The 14889-nt window shown below is 49.4% G+C and overlaps 1 protein-coding gene across 1 annotated transcript in view; it reads left to right on the top strand.

The window, feature by feature from the left end:
• MARCHF4 (membrane associated ring-CH-type finger 4) overlaps nucleotides 1-14454 on the top strand; it is a 94506-nt gene extending 80052 nt beyond the window's left edge. Inside the window, exon 4 of the mRNA XM_073218130.1 lies at nucleotides 11281-14454. Coding sequence (XP_073074231.1) covers nucleotides 11281-11648 — 368 coding nt within the window. The 3' untranslated portion in view covers nucleotides 11649-14454. The remainder of the gene's footprint in view (nucleotides 1-11280) is intronic.
• Nucleotides 14455-14889: the final 435 nt, after the last annotated feature.

Raw genomic sequence — 14889 nt, forward strand, 5'->3', positions numbered from 1 at the left:
TACACCCCCTAGCCTGCACCTCACAGGCCATCCACTCGACCGCAGTGCTGACGGCATTAGAGTCCCACATTTGTCATCTCTGAGCATTAGTTTGTATATTGTATCAAAGAAGTTTTAGCACTCTGGCCCAAAAACATCACTTAGTTAGAATTTGGCTAGCAGGACCCTTTAATATTGGGAATCAGACAGAAGACTTACCTATTAATTACAGTAACCAGACACCAGTGATGCTGGAACTTGTAAACTGGTCTAGACATCTTGATGTTTCTCCCCATTAGCTGAACCAAGACATCAACCCCAAGTTCAAGAGTCTTTAATTATGGCACCTATGCAGTGAGAGAAACAGACTGCCCAGGTTTGGAGAATTGTGGAAGAGAAGACCGTGAATAGAGAGGAATTTGACTTTGAGGCTTTCTAATTTAGTTCCCCCTCCCACCAAACTGCCTTCCTACCCCTGCTGAGGCACGGGTTGTCGATGCTAAACTCAGGTGTGTCTCCATACGGAGGTGTGCGGCACTGGCAGGGAGGGCGAAGCAGTGGAAGACCTTTCTGAAGGGCCCCTCCAGCTGCCCTTCATTCTCTTCACGCAGGCTTTTGATCAGTCCCTGATGGGCACTTCTATGGGACATGTTTTCGTGTCACATGCTGTATTAGTCAGCCTTGGCTGCAGAAACGACTTCAAAACTGCAAAGCCTCACAACAATAAGCATTTATTTCCTATTTGTATGTCTGTGAGAAGACTGTGGCTCTGCTGGGCTTGGCTGGGCCTGGCTTTGGATTGTGCATTGGAATTAGGCCTGCTCTGAATGTCTCCTCTTGCTGGGGCCTAGGCTAAAGGCACAGGGACTCCGGGGGTGTATTCTTCTAGCCAAGTACAGGGGTGCAAGAGAACTGGTGGAAACTTGCAATGCTTCTCAAAGCTTCTGCTCTGTACTGGCACACTCTTCCTTCTGCTCATAGCCCATTGGCCAATGCAAGCCACCAACATCAGTGGAGTGGTGGGGCGGGGAAGGATCCTCCTTCTCCAGTGGAAGGAGTGTGGGTAGGAGAGAGGAGCATAAATGCCATTGACCACTCAGGGCTGCAGAAACTGAGAGGACAGAACATAGAAGCGACCACGTGATCGACCTGTACAGCTCCCTTGTTTTGAAGGCGAGGGAACTGGGGCCCAGAGAAGGGAAGTGATCTTCTCAAAAACTGCTCAGCTGGGATTAGAAGCAAGGGCTCCCAGCTGGCATTCCAGTGCTCTTTCCATTATCCTCTTGCATCAGACGCCAGGAGGCCTGCAACGTCACTTAAGGGATACCTGCAGAGGCCACTGTGATTTCGACTGCACCTCAGCCCACTTATGGGAGGAGCCCTCCAACCAGGGAGCTGCCCAGCACCCCTGCTCTGGCCTGCCTGGTGCTCTGGCCTCTCCCGCTCCCAGCGCCTCCCTCCAGCTGGGGCTCCACGGCACCATCTCCTCCTCTGCCTCTTTCCTGGCTCCTCTCTATCTGCCTGCTCCCCTCCAGCCCACTCCTATCCCTCTATTTTTTTCTCTTCTTATACACGTAGCACTCAGTCACTCAATTCCCGGGAGAAACAGAGTGAGCTAAATGTTGAGAGTTTTCACATTGTTTTCCTTTTTCCAAGCTTTTAGGAAGACATAATTGCCCAGGATGCACAGCCACACTGTGGTCTATCTGTTCTGCTCTGACAAGCTAGTGCCTGCTTGGAGACAGCCGTTGGACAGGAGGGGAATGAATAGGGACCTTAACGGCCTTTGGTGCCATCTCAAGGGGGTCAGATCTGTTTATATTTAGACTCGCTTATTTTAAAGAGTTGAACTGCTCTGTCATTTTATTGATTACAGCTGGAGCTAATAAGGTTTCCAGGATGCCAGGGAAAAGGATTATTCTTCCCATTTCTCAGATGGTGAAATTCTGAGCCAGAGGATTTATTTTAGGCTGACTCAGCCAGCAAAGTAGGACCCTCAGTTCAGTGTTTTTCTAGATGCTGTTCATAGGAGCAGATCCTGGGAGACAAAATTAAAAAGGGAGGAATATGTGACCTTGAGAAGAGAACGGGAGGTGACAGGCAGGAGTTCGCGATGCTGCTGCTTTGATGGAGGTGGTGATGATCCGTAGTGGTGACAGTGCTGTGGGCTGAAGTTCAGAGGTCGGTCACTTCTCCTCTGCAGTGTTCTGGGCAGTGGAGGGAAAACAGCACAGCCCTGCATAAGTGGTTGTGAAATATCAGCTTTTTAGGGGCTCTCAGGAAGGAAGAATTGGGTAGAACCTGCAATGTCTACCAGGGTGTCCTTATTTTTAGGCTCAATTAGATATTCAGTCTCACAGAACTACCAAAGAACAGAGCTGGCACCAGCTTCAGTTAGAGGACTGTAGGACAGGCTTACCTCTGCAGGTGAGTCCTCGTCACACTTCATAGCCTAGTCCAGGGCTGGTTTCTCGGCCCTCAAATGATAGCTCAGGAAGAAGGAGGTAAGATCCACAGTAGTAGATGCAGTGGGTCCACTTGACAGAGCTTCCAGGATCCCTGCAAAGAGTCACTGTATTCAGGGAAGCCCGAAGCCACAGCCACCTATCAAGCACTCATCGGAAAGCACCAAAGTCAGGGCTTACCTCTAACCTATGCACTACTACAGTGGACACTCCACAGTCATCAGATTTCTAGGGGCAAGGGACCAGAATGTCAACCCAGGGTTACATTCATTCTGAGAGAAGGAGAAAGTGTGCCATTACCCTCTCCTACCACCTTCTGTCTCCATCCATGAATCTGGACTTCTGGCATACAAACCTGATTCACAGAACCAATGTGAGGCAGAGAACCTAGAACAGGGGACTGAGAACTGGCTGGACCAGCCAGGAGGAGACATGATGTGGTCTTTTTACTGCACCAAAATGGAAAACACAGCCAAGAGAGGCACTGGGTGGCACCTATATTGCTTTTGAGGTAGTCACCAGTTTTAAAACTCAATTAGCTTATTCCCATGATAAAGGGGAAGCTTCCCTTTCCAGAAGTCCTGAGAAAGTGGAAGAACGTGCTGTGAAAGAGGGGGCAGAGGAAGAGAAGCCTCCTCAGCAGATAGTGAGTGGAAGTGATGACGGAAGAGGTGTGTTCTCAGGACATGTTGGTTACAAACACGTTGAATGGAAGAATCTGTATCCATAGACCCAAGCTCTTTGGATGGATGGAACAATTCAGTACCTGGATATAAAATTTATTATCAGAAGGGAGGGTAAGTCAGTGGTCAACTAGATGACTCCTGGGCTAATGACTCTCAGGGAATGGACTTTGGTTCTCACCAAAGGATTGTTCCTGAGATGGGTGCCAGGAAAGCTGAGTTCTCTGTTTGATGGCAGTATGGCCCCAGGGCTGTGGACAATGGCTCTGATTGTGGTCTTATTAGAGGGTTGTACATTCTGGGATACACGCTGCCCTTATAGATTAAGCATCTCTTGGCTTAAAGTCCTAACTTCCTAGAACACCCCTTGCCTCTGTGAAAACCAAACGTAAGCTGCTGCAGACAGAGCCACCCGCCAAACCCCTGGAAGGACAGAGAGGAACTGAGGAAGGGCACACCAACCTGCCAGACAAGCAGGAAGTGTTATGATCCAGACTTCACTGGTGGGGAAAGGCTTAAAGCAGTTGGCCTCCAGGTCACATAGCTAAACAAATGATGGAGCTGCAGGTTGGCCAAGAACCAGTAGCTCCATTTCCAGTGCACCTTCTACTGCCTATTTCATCTCTGATCTCTCTGTTAAGTTGCACAGGCAGAGCTTGGATGGGGAGGCAGGTTGAGAGGCAATTTGTCCAGTAATACTTTGACCCATGGCAGGCAGAAATTCAATGAGCCCTCGCTGCCCATGTTCTGTATTTGGGGTTTCGGAGGTTAGCTACTATTGCACCTCCCTTTTGATCAGTGCTATTCTGACACCAACTGAGAGGGAGGCTAGAGAAATTGGGATGAAATTTGGATGGTTTGTCTCCCTGTGAGACACTCTGGTGAAAGGTACATGTGGGTAGGGGAAGCTAAATCTGTTGGTGAAGAGGAACTTTCTATTCATTCACTAAAAAATATTTATTGAGAGGGGACTCCCAAGAAGAAAGTCACCTGCTTTCGTGGATCTGACATTTCATCGGGGAGGCAGGTAAGCTAATCACTGGTCCCAGTAATAAAGAGCTGGGACACAGAGATGAGTGGACACAGGAAATGATTGAGTCAGAGGGTGCTCAGGTTATATCCATTCATTTGACAGCTTTTATTGGCTATCTGGTTTTGTTCTTGAAACAAGGGAACTTTAGCAGAGAGATGAATAAGACAGAGTCCCTACCTCCAAGGAGCTCACAGTCTACAAATAAATCATAACAGTGGGATGTATAGATACAGAGGAAGGTAGAACAGAAATTAGAAAGCAATTAACTCTATCATGGGGGAGTCCAGGAAGGCTTTCTGAAGGAAGAGACCCTATGTTTGAGCTAGTTTCAAAAGATCAGTCTAAGTTTTCCCAGAGAGTGGAGAAGAATATTCCAGGGAGAGGGACTAGCATGTGCAGAGGCACAGACACATGAGAGAACGAGGTGTGCTTAGGGAACCTCAGGCAGGTTTGTATGGCTCAGTGTAAAGAGCCAGAGTAGCTGGGTGGGTGATGGGCCATCAGGATGGAGAGGTTAGCAAGAGCCAAATCCCACAGCACCATGAATCACATGCTACGCAGCTCAGGCTTTACCCTGCTGGTCGTGGGGAAGTGCTGGTAAGAGTTTACACAGGGAAGAAGCACCAGACCAATTACTCTGGTAACTCTGGAGGTTGGATCAGAGCTGGATGGACAGAGGCAAGGAGAGGCCCGGTGGAAATGCTCACAGGAGCCTGAAGAGGTGAAGAACCACAGGCCAGTGGCAGTGGGGGAGTGTACAGGATGCCCTTGGGAACCGCTTAGGGTGTGGACCGTCTGAGCTCCTCCTAGGCAAAGGGAGCCCCAGAGCTCTGGCTCAAGTGGAGACCAGGCACCATAGCTAAGCATGAGAATGGGGAGGGCAATGGGGGGGTCAAAGGGGAACTGAAATGTATCTTTGGCAAAGACACCAAAACAGAAGGACCACCCGAAGCCTAAAATCCAAGCAGAGAGGTAAGAGTCAGTTCCTAAACCAAGAGTTTGCTGTAAAAGAGAAGCAAGACCTTCAGAAATATCAGTACCCAGGCTGGGAGGCACCCAGTGAAGGTTTGCTGAAACTGTTAAAGCCGAATCCAGTCATAGTGCAGAGAGCCTGACCCGGTGTCCTCACATGATTGAGAATCTGCTGGTATCTGGAGCAGTGCCTCTTCCTGAAGGTCTGTGGCTCCCTCACCCATGTCCCCTCGATGAGAGGATACGACCACACTGACTGTTCTTGTTCCACTTGCCTCCTCTTCCATCATCTCTAATGACGCTGTCCGCCCCAGCCGAGAGGCTGGCAGAGCCTCCCAGCAAACAAATGGGACGTTCTCTGCTCCAGTGGGTCAAGTTATTAGGATTTAACAAGAGCAAATTAATTAAGGTCTTTGGCATCAAAAACATTTTTTTTTTCACTCTGCAGGCCCAAGGGATTGGCCAAAAAAAAAAGTCAACTTTACAAAAATGAGGAGGACCTCATCCTCATCATGTTTGTTTTTCCTTGTGAGTGGAACAGGGTCAGGGAAGGAAGGAGAACATTTCTGAGATTGCTCCAAATCTTTAAAACAGTGGGATATGGTAATTAACGAAATCATAGAATTTTTTGGTAAAGCTTCTTCTGTGTGCTCTTAGGGTTCTTTCCCACGGTGTACAAGTACCTGGTACCTGCCCTCTGACATAAAGGGATTCAAGTCCCTTCATAGCAAGTGGGTAGGGAGTGGGGACAGCAGGACTATAAAAACATTATTTTTCAAACTTAATTTTAATTCAGAGTAAAAAACACATATGCTGCAATGATTCCTTCCTTTTTTCTCACCTTCAAGCTAGAAAAGACCCTTTTTAATTCCCTGATTAGAAAGCTGAAACTATAGAGAAGGCAGCCTGTGCAGTAGAAGACGCTGTAAGTAGAAGCTCCTGGTCTGAAGACCACATTAGACAGTAACCACCTCTGTGGCCTTGAGCATGTCACCTCCTCTTTCTACATCTCAGTTAACTCATCTATAATATGAGAGGGCTGAACCTGATAACTTCCAAGGCCCTTCTAGGTCTGACACCTTAGGATTCTGAAGTTACCTCCATTGTGAGAAGCTGTCATAACTGTTGAAAGTTGCCCATAGTGGCGGTGGGAGATTCCCAAGACGTTGCACCAGGCCAAACACGGATACCCATCAGCCATGTAAATGAGTAAGATGATGCTTGGTCCCTGTTCCATTATCTGCCTGTGGCTTATCCAGTCTTCTGGATGAACTGCTAGTGCATATCCCACCTTCCCCGTTCCTCACCCTCTGAACTTCCTATGCATGGCTGCTTCTCTCCACAGCTGAGCTGCTGGATGACTGGGAGATGAAGATGACTGATGTAGAAGCAGACACAGCAAATGAGCACTGAAGCCCCTCAAAGGAGACCCCTTGGCAGGCAATTCACTTGTCCCATTGTGTCAATGAGGCTCAAAATATCTTAGGGACACCTCTTGGGCACTGTCTTTAGTGTTCATGGCACAGGTTGTGGAACACAGCCAGGAGTGGCATGTCTGTCCATTGATGGTAGGTTTGTGGCTAGAAATAGCCCCAGTCTGGTAAATAAGGATGATGATCAAGCCAGATAATACATTTTGGGGACTACATAAAACATGCCATGGAGCCAGAAATTGCTTTCTCTTGTGGCCCCTAACCTAGCACGGAAGGTCTTTTAATTAGGATAGCTCCAGCAGATATAATAATAATAATAATAATCATAAGCCCCCAAATTTCAGTGGTTTAATGCAATAGAAATTCCTGATCAGTAGGAGGTTCTCCTCCACACAGAAATTCAGGGACCCAAGCTCCTTCCATCATGTGACTCCACAGTCCCGTAGGCTTTTAAATATCTTTATCTCCAGGTAATAGAAAACAAAGGAGAGCTTGGATAAGGCACATACACGTGCACTTTTTACCTATTTTTTTTTTTTACTTATTACCTATTACACACTCAATACCTATTTCTTAAACCTTGTTCTGACTCATGCTCACATTCCGTACCAGTCACTAGGCTCTGCCTGGGTGCAGAGGGCTGAAAACGTAATTCCTTCTCAGTGGCATCTCCACTAGGGAACAGGAGTGTGGGGTTTAGGTGGGCAGTTGGTCATCCTTGTCACAATGGCTGTGTTCCTCCCAGTGTCACGGGCTAAGAAAAGGGATGTTTCAGCTGGAGCTCAGGGCCGAGATGACGACAAACAGTCTGACAACCTACAGAGCCTACAGCTATGCGAGGAAGAGCTGCCCCAGACGGTGGAGGGACAGAAGGATGAAGGTGGCAGTTCTTCCAGAACTGGAGTTCGCGTAAATACAGCCTAGGGTTGGGTCCTAGATAACTGTGAAACTGAACAGAAAATCCCAGAGAAGGACACAGTCCAAATGTATTGAGCTTCCGATACTACCTTGCATTCTGATTTTCCATTTTCTTCTTTTGCTTCTCTGCTTCCCTTTACCAATAGCCTTCTTCCTCCAATTCTGATTTCAGTCTTTCTCTTGCCAATGCCATTCCCACCCATCTTTCTCTCCTGTCTCTTCATCATTGTCCCCTTTACCTGTCCCTATCAGATGAGCCCCACCCATCCATGGCATCTTTCTTATTCTGCCCTGGAATCAATAAGTAATTTTGTTGAGCAGAAAGCAGAGGGAGGGCTAAAGGGAGTGATGTGAATGAGGTAGTTTGAGCTCTTCCAACTTGTGCCAAACAATCATTATCTACAAAAACAGGTGCACTTTCCTCCCCTTCAGCCACCTATCCATTAAAATGGTTTAATTACTTCCTGAACACTAGACAGGTAATTAGAAGGTGGCATTCAGACCAAATATTTAAGCCACCCTCTTCAATCAGGGTAAAGTTGTCTGATCAAGAAGCTAATTAAAAATCAAGTGTAGTGGCTCTTATTGGAAAGAGTTAGTTTGGGGCCTCAAAAGACCCTGCTTCTCTCTCCCCAGGCCCCTATATCTCCTGCATCATCACCAAGGTTCCATTAAGCTCCAGGTACTGTGTCAGCTGCTCAAGCCTCACCTGTTCCTGGCCTCTGTCCTTGAGGGGCATACAATCTAAGGGAAAGAGCATAGCAGTGTTCAAACACAGTTTGTGGGGTAAACGAACAAATGAACACTGTAGAGCCGGGGTGCCCAGGCTCATGAATGCTCCCACCTTGTCTGCAGTTTGGCTGTGCACTGTTTCAGTTCCCCATGGTCAACCGTGGTCCTGAAGCAAAGGATCCTTCTTCTGACATATCTTCAGAAGGTCAATAGCAGCCTAATGCAACACACCTACGTCATTCACTGCACTGCATCTCATCATGCAGGCATTTTATTGTCTTACGTCATCATGAGGAGGAGGAGGGTGGATACAGTACAATAAAATATTTTGAGAAAGACCATATTCACATAACTTTTATTACGGTATATATTTATAACTGCTTTTTATTAGTTATTGTTAATCTCTTTCTGTGCCTCATTTATAAACTAACCTTTATCATAGGAATGTATGTGTAGGAAGAACACAGCATATATAGTGTTGGGTACTATCCATGGTTTCAGGCATCCACTGGGGGTCTTGGAACGTATCCCCTGTAGATAAGGAGGGGCTACTGTATTCAGAAAGTTGAAGGAAGCAACGAGAGTCGGCACATGGGGAGAGGATGAGGAAGCAGGCGGAGAGGAAGTCTCCTTGCCCAGAATCAGCCAGGCCAGATCACAGGGTCTATAGACGGTCTTCAGGAGATTTATGACCCTCTTAAAATTATACGGGAAGTTTGTGTGTGTGTGTGTTTTATTTTCCAGGGAGATGGTCTTTAGCTTTTATCAGATCCCCAAAGGGGTATGTGACCAAAAGGATAAGAACTACCAGACTGCAGGGAGACAGGGAGCCCATTTCAGGAACTGCTGGAACACTGGAAGAAAAAGTGGCAATGGGTGGCTGTCTTGTCTCCTGGAATCACAGTGTGTTCAAGATTGGAGAAGCTTTCAAGTGTTTCCTTCCAGTCTCTTTGCTTGACATTGAGAAGGCTGGAGTCACTAACCACGGTTTGCTCCCTGAGTTCCCCACAGAGGCCAGCCCAGCCACAGCCCTGGATTGACAGTTGCTGCAGGGCAAACCCCATGGGCCTCACTGCCACCCCCCCCCCCCACCGGCAACTCAGTCACCACCACAGGTCTAGCCTCCCAGGCCACCCTCAGCATGTGGACAACCATCCCCTTCCCGTGTTGCTCATCCCTCAAATGCCCCATCTTCCCAGCCCTCCCACCATGCCCTCGGGACCCCATTGGCAACGTCTCTGAGTGAGCCTTTCATCTTCCTTTGATTCAAACAGCCACCTCCTGAGGACACTGGTTCTTGCGTGGAGTTTTGAGTGCTGGCTGCTTCCTCTCCCATATGCTGTGTTCCAGGGGGCCCGGAGGTGGGGACCACGTCCTCCGTGCTCCCACTACCACTTCCAAACTACTCCTTTTCCTTTACCCTTCAGAAGCTCTAGCCTCTTTGAAGTGCACGTCATCTTATTTAACCACCCTTCGCCCCTTCCGCGTGCTGTTGCCTGCTGACCACCCACTCACTCCTCACATCCCCTGATGCGCCTGGCTCACGCAACTCCCTCCCGCCATTCCTGTCTTCAGCACCTCTGTAGATCAGTGGTTCTCAGCAGAGGCGGGACCATCCCCTGGGGAGCATTCTGGAAATGTATGGGGGGTTTTGTTCATTTTATAATTTAGTTGTGCCCCAGCATTTATAATGAAATTTATATTGTCTTATTAATGACTTCCCCTTTGTTTTTCTTGACATGATCTGTTAGGGCAGTATATTAATTTTTTTTTTAAAGAAACTACAGTCTTATATTATCTCATGAATTTCATTTTGGGATAGGAAAAGGGATAATAAATTATATTTGTTATGAAAAGGGGGCAGTTGTTCTGACAGCATTGAGGATAGCTGAAGCAGAGAATCTATCCAACTCCCTGGCATCCTCATTACTGCAAAGACCTTTTCTCCCAGCCCACCTCAGCCCCTACTCCACTGATCACCTCCTAGACCTCACCACCACCACGAGCCATACTACTTCAAAATCTGGATTTAAACATCCCCCTCTCTGACCATCCCCCAGTCAGTCAGTCCTCTGACTCCAGCAATCTTCCTACTTCAAAGAGACCCCTTGGCATTGACCAGATCACTTTCTATGTTTCCTTTTTCATTGTTCCTTATTCCTTTTGTGTCCCGCTTCCCTCCATCCATCTAGATTCCATGGGTCAGCCTGAGAACCATTTCCACCACCCGTGTGATGAAACAGGACTCTCAGTGTCTGCAGCCAGTGGTGATTTAACACTATTTTATCTTCCTCATAGCATTTGTCAGACCCGAGATAGTCTTATGTTTGCTTACATGTCTTTGTGTCTCCCCATCAGCATGTAAGCCCTGGACAGCAGGACTTGGCCTGCCCTGCTCACTGTGCTAGCCCAAGCACTTGGCACGTAGTAAGCACGCTGTTAATATTTCCCTGGTGGTCTGCCAAGGCTGGTTTTTGACTCTACACTGCCTCTGGCCAATATAACTGCATCAAAGTTCTCCCAACCAGGGGCGTGTGTGTTTAGTGGCACTGGGCTATTTGTGAATTAGCAAAGATTTAACCAGTGGAATTTCAGACATCCTTCAGCAGGTATGAAGTGACCACGGGGTTTCTTTCGTGGGGCCTTTGAAAGCACACAATTCATTCAACATTTGCTAAGTACTGGCTGCCATGGATACGTGGTAGACTGAGGAAAAGATATTTATATGATGCCTCAGTGGATGGTGAATTTGGATTTTGTCAAGCCCAGAGGTGGGAGGGGTGGAGTAGAGGTAGGCGGAGGCATCGCAGGTAGGGGCTTGACTGCTTCATGAACTTGGGGTGGCAGCCTTCCGCCTTCTACTTCTGAGGACCAGTGGAGCCTAGGAAGTGGGGCTGGTAACCCTGCGGCTCAGAGCTGAACCGCCAGTTTGAAAAGAACAGATCAAGCCCATACAGATCCAGCCAAGCCAACACCTCTATCCGTTCATACATAAAGGAAGGCTGTTTCTCCCGCCAGGGCTTGCAGTCCCTAACTCGGCCTCTGCTCTCCTCCCTGCGCCCCAGGTCTCATCATCCACGAGGGGCCCTCGGTGTACCGCATCTTTAAGCGGTGGCAGGCTGTCAACCAGCAGTGGAAAGTGCTGAACTATGACAAAACGAAAGACCTGGAGGATCAGAAGTCGGGAGGCAGGACCCAGCCCCGGACTTCCTCGGCCGCGCAGGCCAGCGCCCCCCCCTCGGAAGAGGCGGCCGCGGGCACCCCTGCCCCTGAGGCAGGCTCTGCGCGGGCGGGCGGCCACCCCTCAGGCCCCTTGTCCGATCACCACTGTGCTTACACCATCCTGCACATGCTGAGTCACCTGAGGCCTCACGAACCGCGGAGCCCCCAGGGCGGCAGCCGGGAGCTCGTCATGAGGGTCACGACAGTGTGAGCGGGGAGCCCCCAAGCGGGCCGTGACCACGCGGGAAGGGTGGGCAGGCCCGGAGGGGCCGGGCCGCCGGGACCCGGGCTGGGGCTCAGGTGGGAGGCGAGGGGGCACCCCAGGGGCCGCGGCAGAGGGCAGGCGGGGGCTGGTGGGCCCGGAGAGGCCCCGGGGGCAGCCTGTTGCTGGAGCGAGGCTGGTGCAGTTTGGTGATTTCCAGTCAAATCCATTCTCCGACCAGAGCAAGGACAACCGACACACGCAACGAAGTGCAATACAGACTGAACCTGAGAAGCAGTGATGGAAACACCCTGCTGGGCCCTCGCGGACGCAGGGGGACGAGGAGGCCAGGGAGGGCGGCGGCAGCGTGGTGGGGCGGGGGCGCCTGCCTGTGCAGGGGCGGCGGGAGGAAGAGCGCAGAGGGCGTGGGAGAGGCGAGCACGCGGCCTGCCCTGTTTCACCCTTGGGCCGTTTTGGTTGCCCCCAGGCTGTGTTTTGAGCGTGGTTGTGGGGCGGGAGGGGGACGGGTTTGTGCTGGCAGGGGTCACACACAGCACTTGGGCCCCTGGGCTCCTCTGAGTGGGCAGGATTCCCGACTCAGATGGCTTTGGGGACTCTGAGGCAGTGTGCGGGGAGGGAGATGTTTGTGTGCGTGGCCAGGGTGTCGGGATTTCTCCTCCTTTCCAAACCTTCCAAACTGGACCTCCCATTTCAGATGGGCTCAGAGAGGGCTAAGGGTTGGAAATGAGTGTCTTTTTGTGCCCTTGTTAGTTTTATTTAATGGTGATTTGGCTCAACGATGTTTGCAGGAAACACACACAGAACTAGAGAAAAGTACAGATTCCCTGTGGGCATCTCAAGCACAGTCCTGCTGCCTGCGGCCTCGGTCTCCAAAGCTGTCAGTGCAGAAGCATCTTTCCCAACTGCCCAACCCCACCCATGCCCGGCCAGGCCCTGCTCGGTGCCATGCTGAGACCCAGGGCTCCCCACGGCAGGGTGCCTCCTGCCCAGGGTCTCTGAGGGAGGCATTTGGCTGGAGCCACAAGGGGTGGAGGGGAGGCCAATCAGTATTCCTTGCTGCTCAGAACGTCGCCTGAGGGCAGTCTGGCTATTCCCTCAGTGCTGTGTGCTCTCTGGACCCTCCCGTGCAGCTGGGCGGACCCGGGGCCCTGCAGGGAGCACTGCCCCGAGGGCCAACTGGCTGGTTCCTGGGACCCTGTCCGGGAAGGCCATTGGCTGGTCACCTGCAGAGTTTCTCCTTGTCATTGCACAATGGCCGCGTCATCCATGGGTATTAAAGGGACACTGTCAAGTACTTTTTTAAACTAGTTTTTAGGGTTTTTTAAAACTCTCTGTTGTTTGTATTCTCTTAAAAGCTTGAAAATAAAATTTCTTTCCCTAACACTAGTGTCCTTTTCTGCATGTGAGTTTTTCCCTCCTCTCTCCTGCTCTCCCCCTGTGGTATGATTTTGCCTTCTCTCTTGCCCTGTAGATGCACTCACCCCTAGTCTTCCTAGCAGGAAATCATTTCTCCTTTGAGGGCAGAGATGGGGCTGGGCAGGTGTGTATGTGCACATGCACGTGATCCCGCAGTGAAACACTGGGATTCCTGGCCTCTTCTTCGCTTCCTAGCATATGGATTGCTTCAAATCAAAAAGAGGAACAACTCCCAAACTCTCTCCAGGTTTCTGCCCAGGACTCTTGGAAGCAGGGACCATGAGTGCTGGGAGGAGATGTGGAGAGCTTCCCCTCGATCACGTTATTTCTGAGAAGCGGAGAGAAACACAGGAGACAGGTATGTAAGGACCTCATTCCCCTGACAGTTTCCTTTGGGTATCGGAAAACAGCCCTCAGGGCAAGCTCCATAGAGAGGGTCTGGACACATCAGGCAACTGCTCCCCTGACCTGGCCTCCTTCCTTGGGCCAGCAGCCTGTCCGGCAATGACATTAGTGGGATGCGCACAGGCTTAGGAAGCTTCCTCCCCTGATGAAGCTCACCGACCAGCAGGTCAGAGAAGACATAATAATTGGTGAGAGACCTAAGGACACATACAAGGAAAACACACAAATAAAAACCAACAAAACTATACAAGTAATTCACATAAAGGTATCACTTTTTCTGTGTGAATGGGTCATTCAGTTTAAATTAAATATTTATGGAAAATATGGATGTGTTATGTGGAGTATCTGCTTTCAAAACAGTGTTAGAATACAACAAAATATGCCTATCACCAAAACTACAGTGGCCAACATGTCATCTTTTTTTGGTGATTCACAGGGCCCTTCAGAATCTTGGGGTCATTCAGGGTCATCATTCAGAATAGGCAGTCCTGAAGAAGAGGGGATTAATGAAAAGTTCTAATAGAATTCTTGAGTTTGTTGGATCTTGATGATGTAAGCTCTAAGAGAGCAAGGATCTCATCTGTATTTTTTACTGCTATATATCCAGGACCTAGAGCAGTGCCTGGCACATAGTCAGCATTCAATAGGTATTTCTGCATGAATAAGATGCTCCTAGAAGAACAAGGGAGTACCGTCAGCATGCCGGAGACATGCCTCATAGTTCATCTTACACTCTACCTCCCAGGGTCATTCCGAAGAAAGATCAATGTTGGACTTCTCTACCCAACCAGATAGTTAATTCCCAGTGCCTTGGGGAATGGAGGTTATGGGTACAAAAATGAATGCACTGGGTTATTATATTTTACGAGCATCTCTGAGGAGTGAGGTAGAAGGTACTCTGACAACCAGAGACCACTGTCCTCTCCCAAATGTGCAAAGCATCCTCCATGTCACCAGGCAGAGGTCCAGATTGCCTGTGGAGTTATCCAATGCAGAGTGACAAGAAGTAGTCCGGAGAATTCACTTGGGTATCATCGGCAAGTATGGCGCCATGCATGGGGCAAGATACGAGCTAACACCTAAAGCTTTTGCTATGTGCCGGGCACCAAATTAAATACTTTAAATGTATCAACACACTTAGTATTCCAAAAACCAATGAAGCGATTATGATCTTCGTTTTATACACTTAGTATTCCAACAACTGAGGAAGCATTATTTATCTCCATTTAGCAGATGTGGACACGGAGGCAAAGCGGTAACTACCCGCAAGTCACCAGCCAGTGTTCCAGCCCAGGCAGCCCAGCTCTAGTCATAACCCCTCCACTCCTACAGAACGGCTGGCACTACCTGAAGGGAAACCTGGGTCAGCCCAGCACAGGGAGGACATCATGACAGAGGCCTACAGAAA

The sequence above is a fragment of the Manis javanica genome, chromosome 12, assembly GCF_040802235.1.
Source record: "Manis javanica isolate MJ-LG chromosome 12, MJ_LKY, whole genome shotgun sequence".
In the NCBI taxonomy this organism is placed as follows: domain Eukaryota; kingdom Metazoa; phylum Chordata; class Mammalia; order Pholidota; family Manidae; genus Manis; species Manis javanica.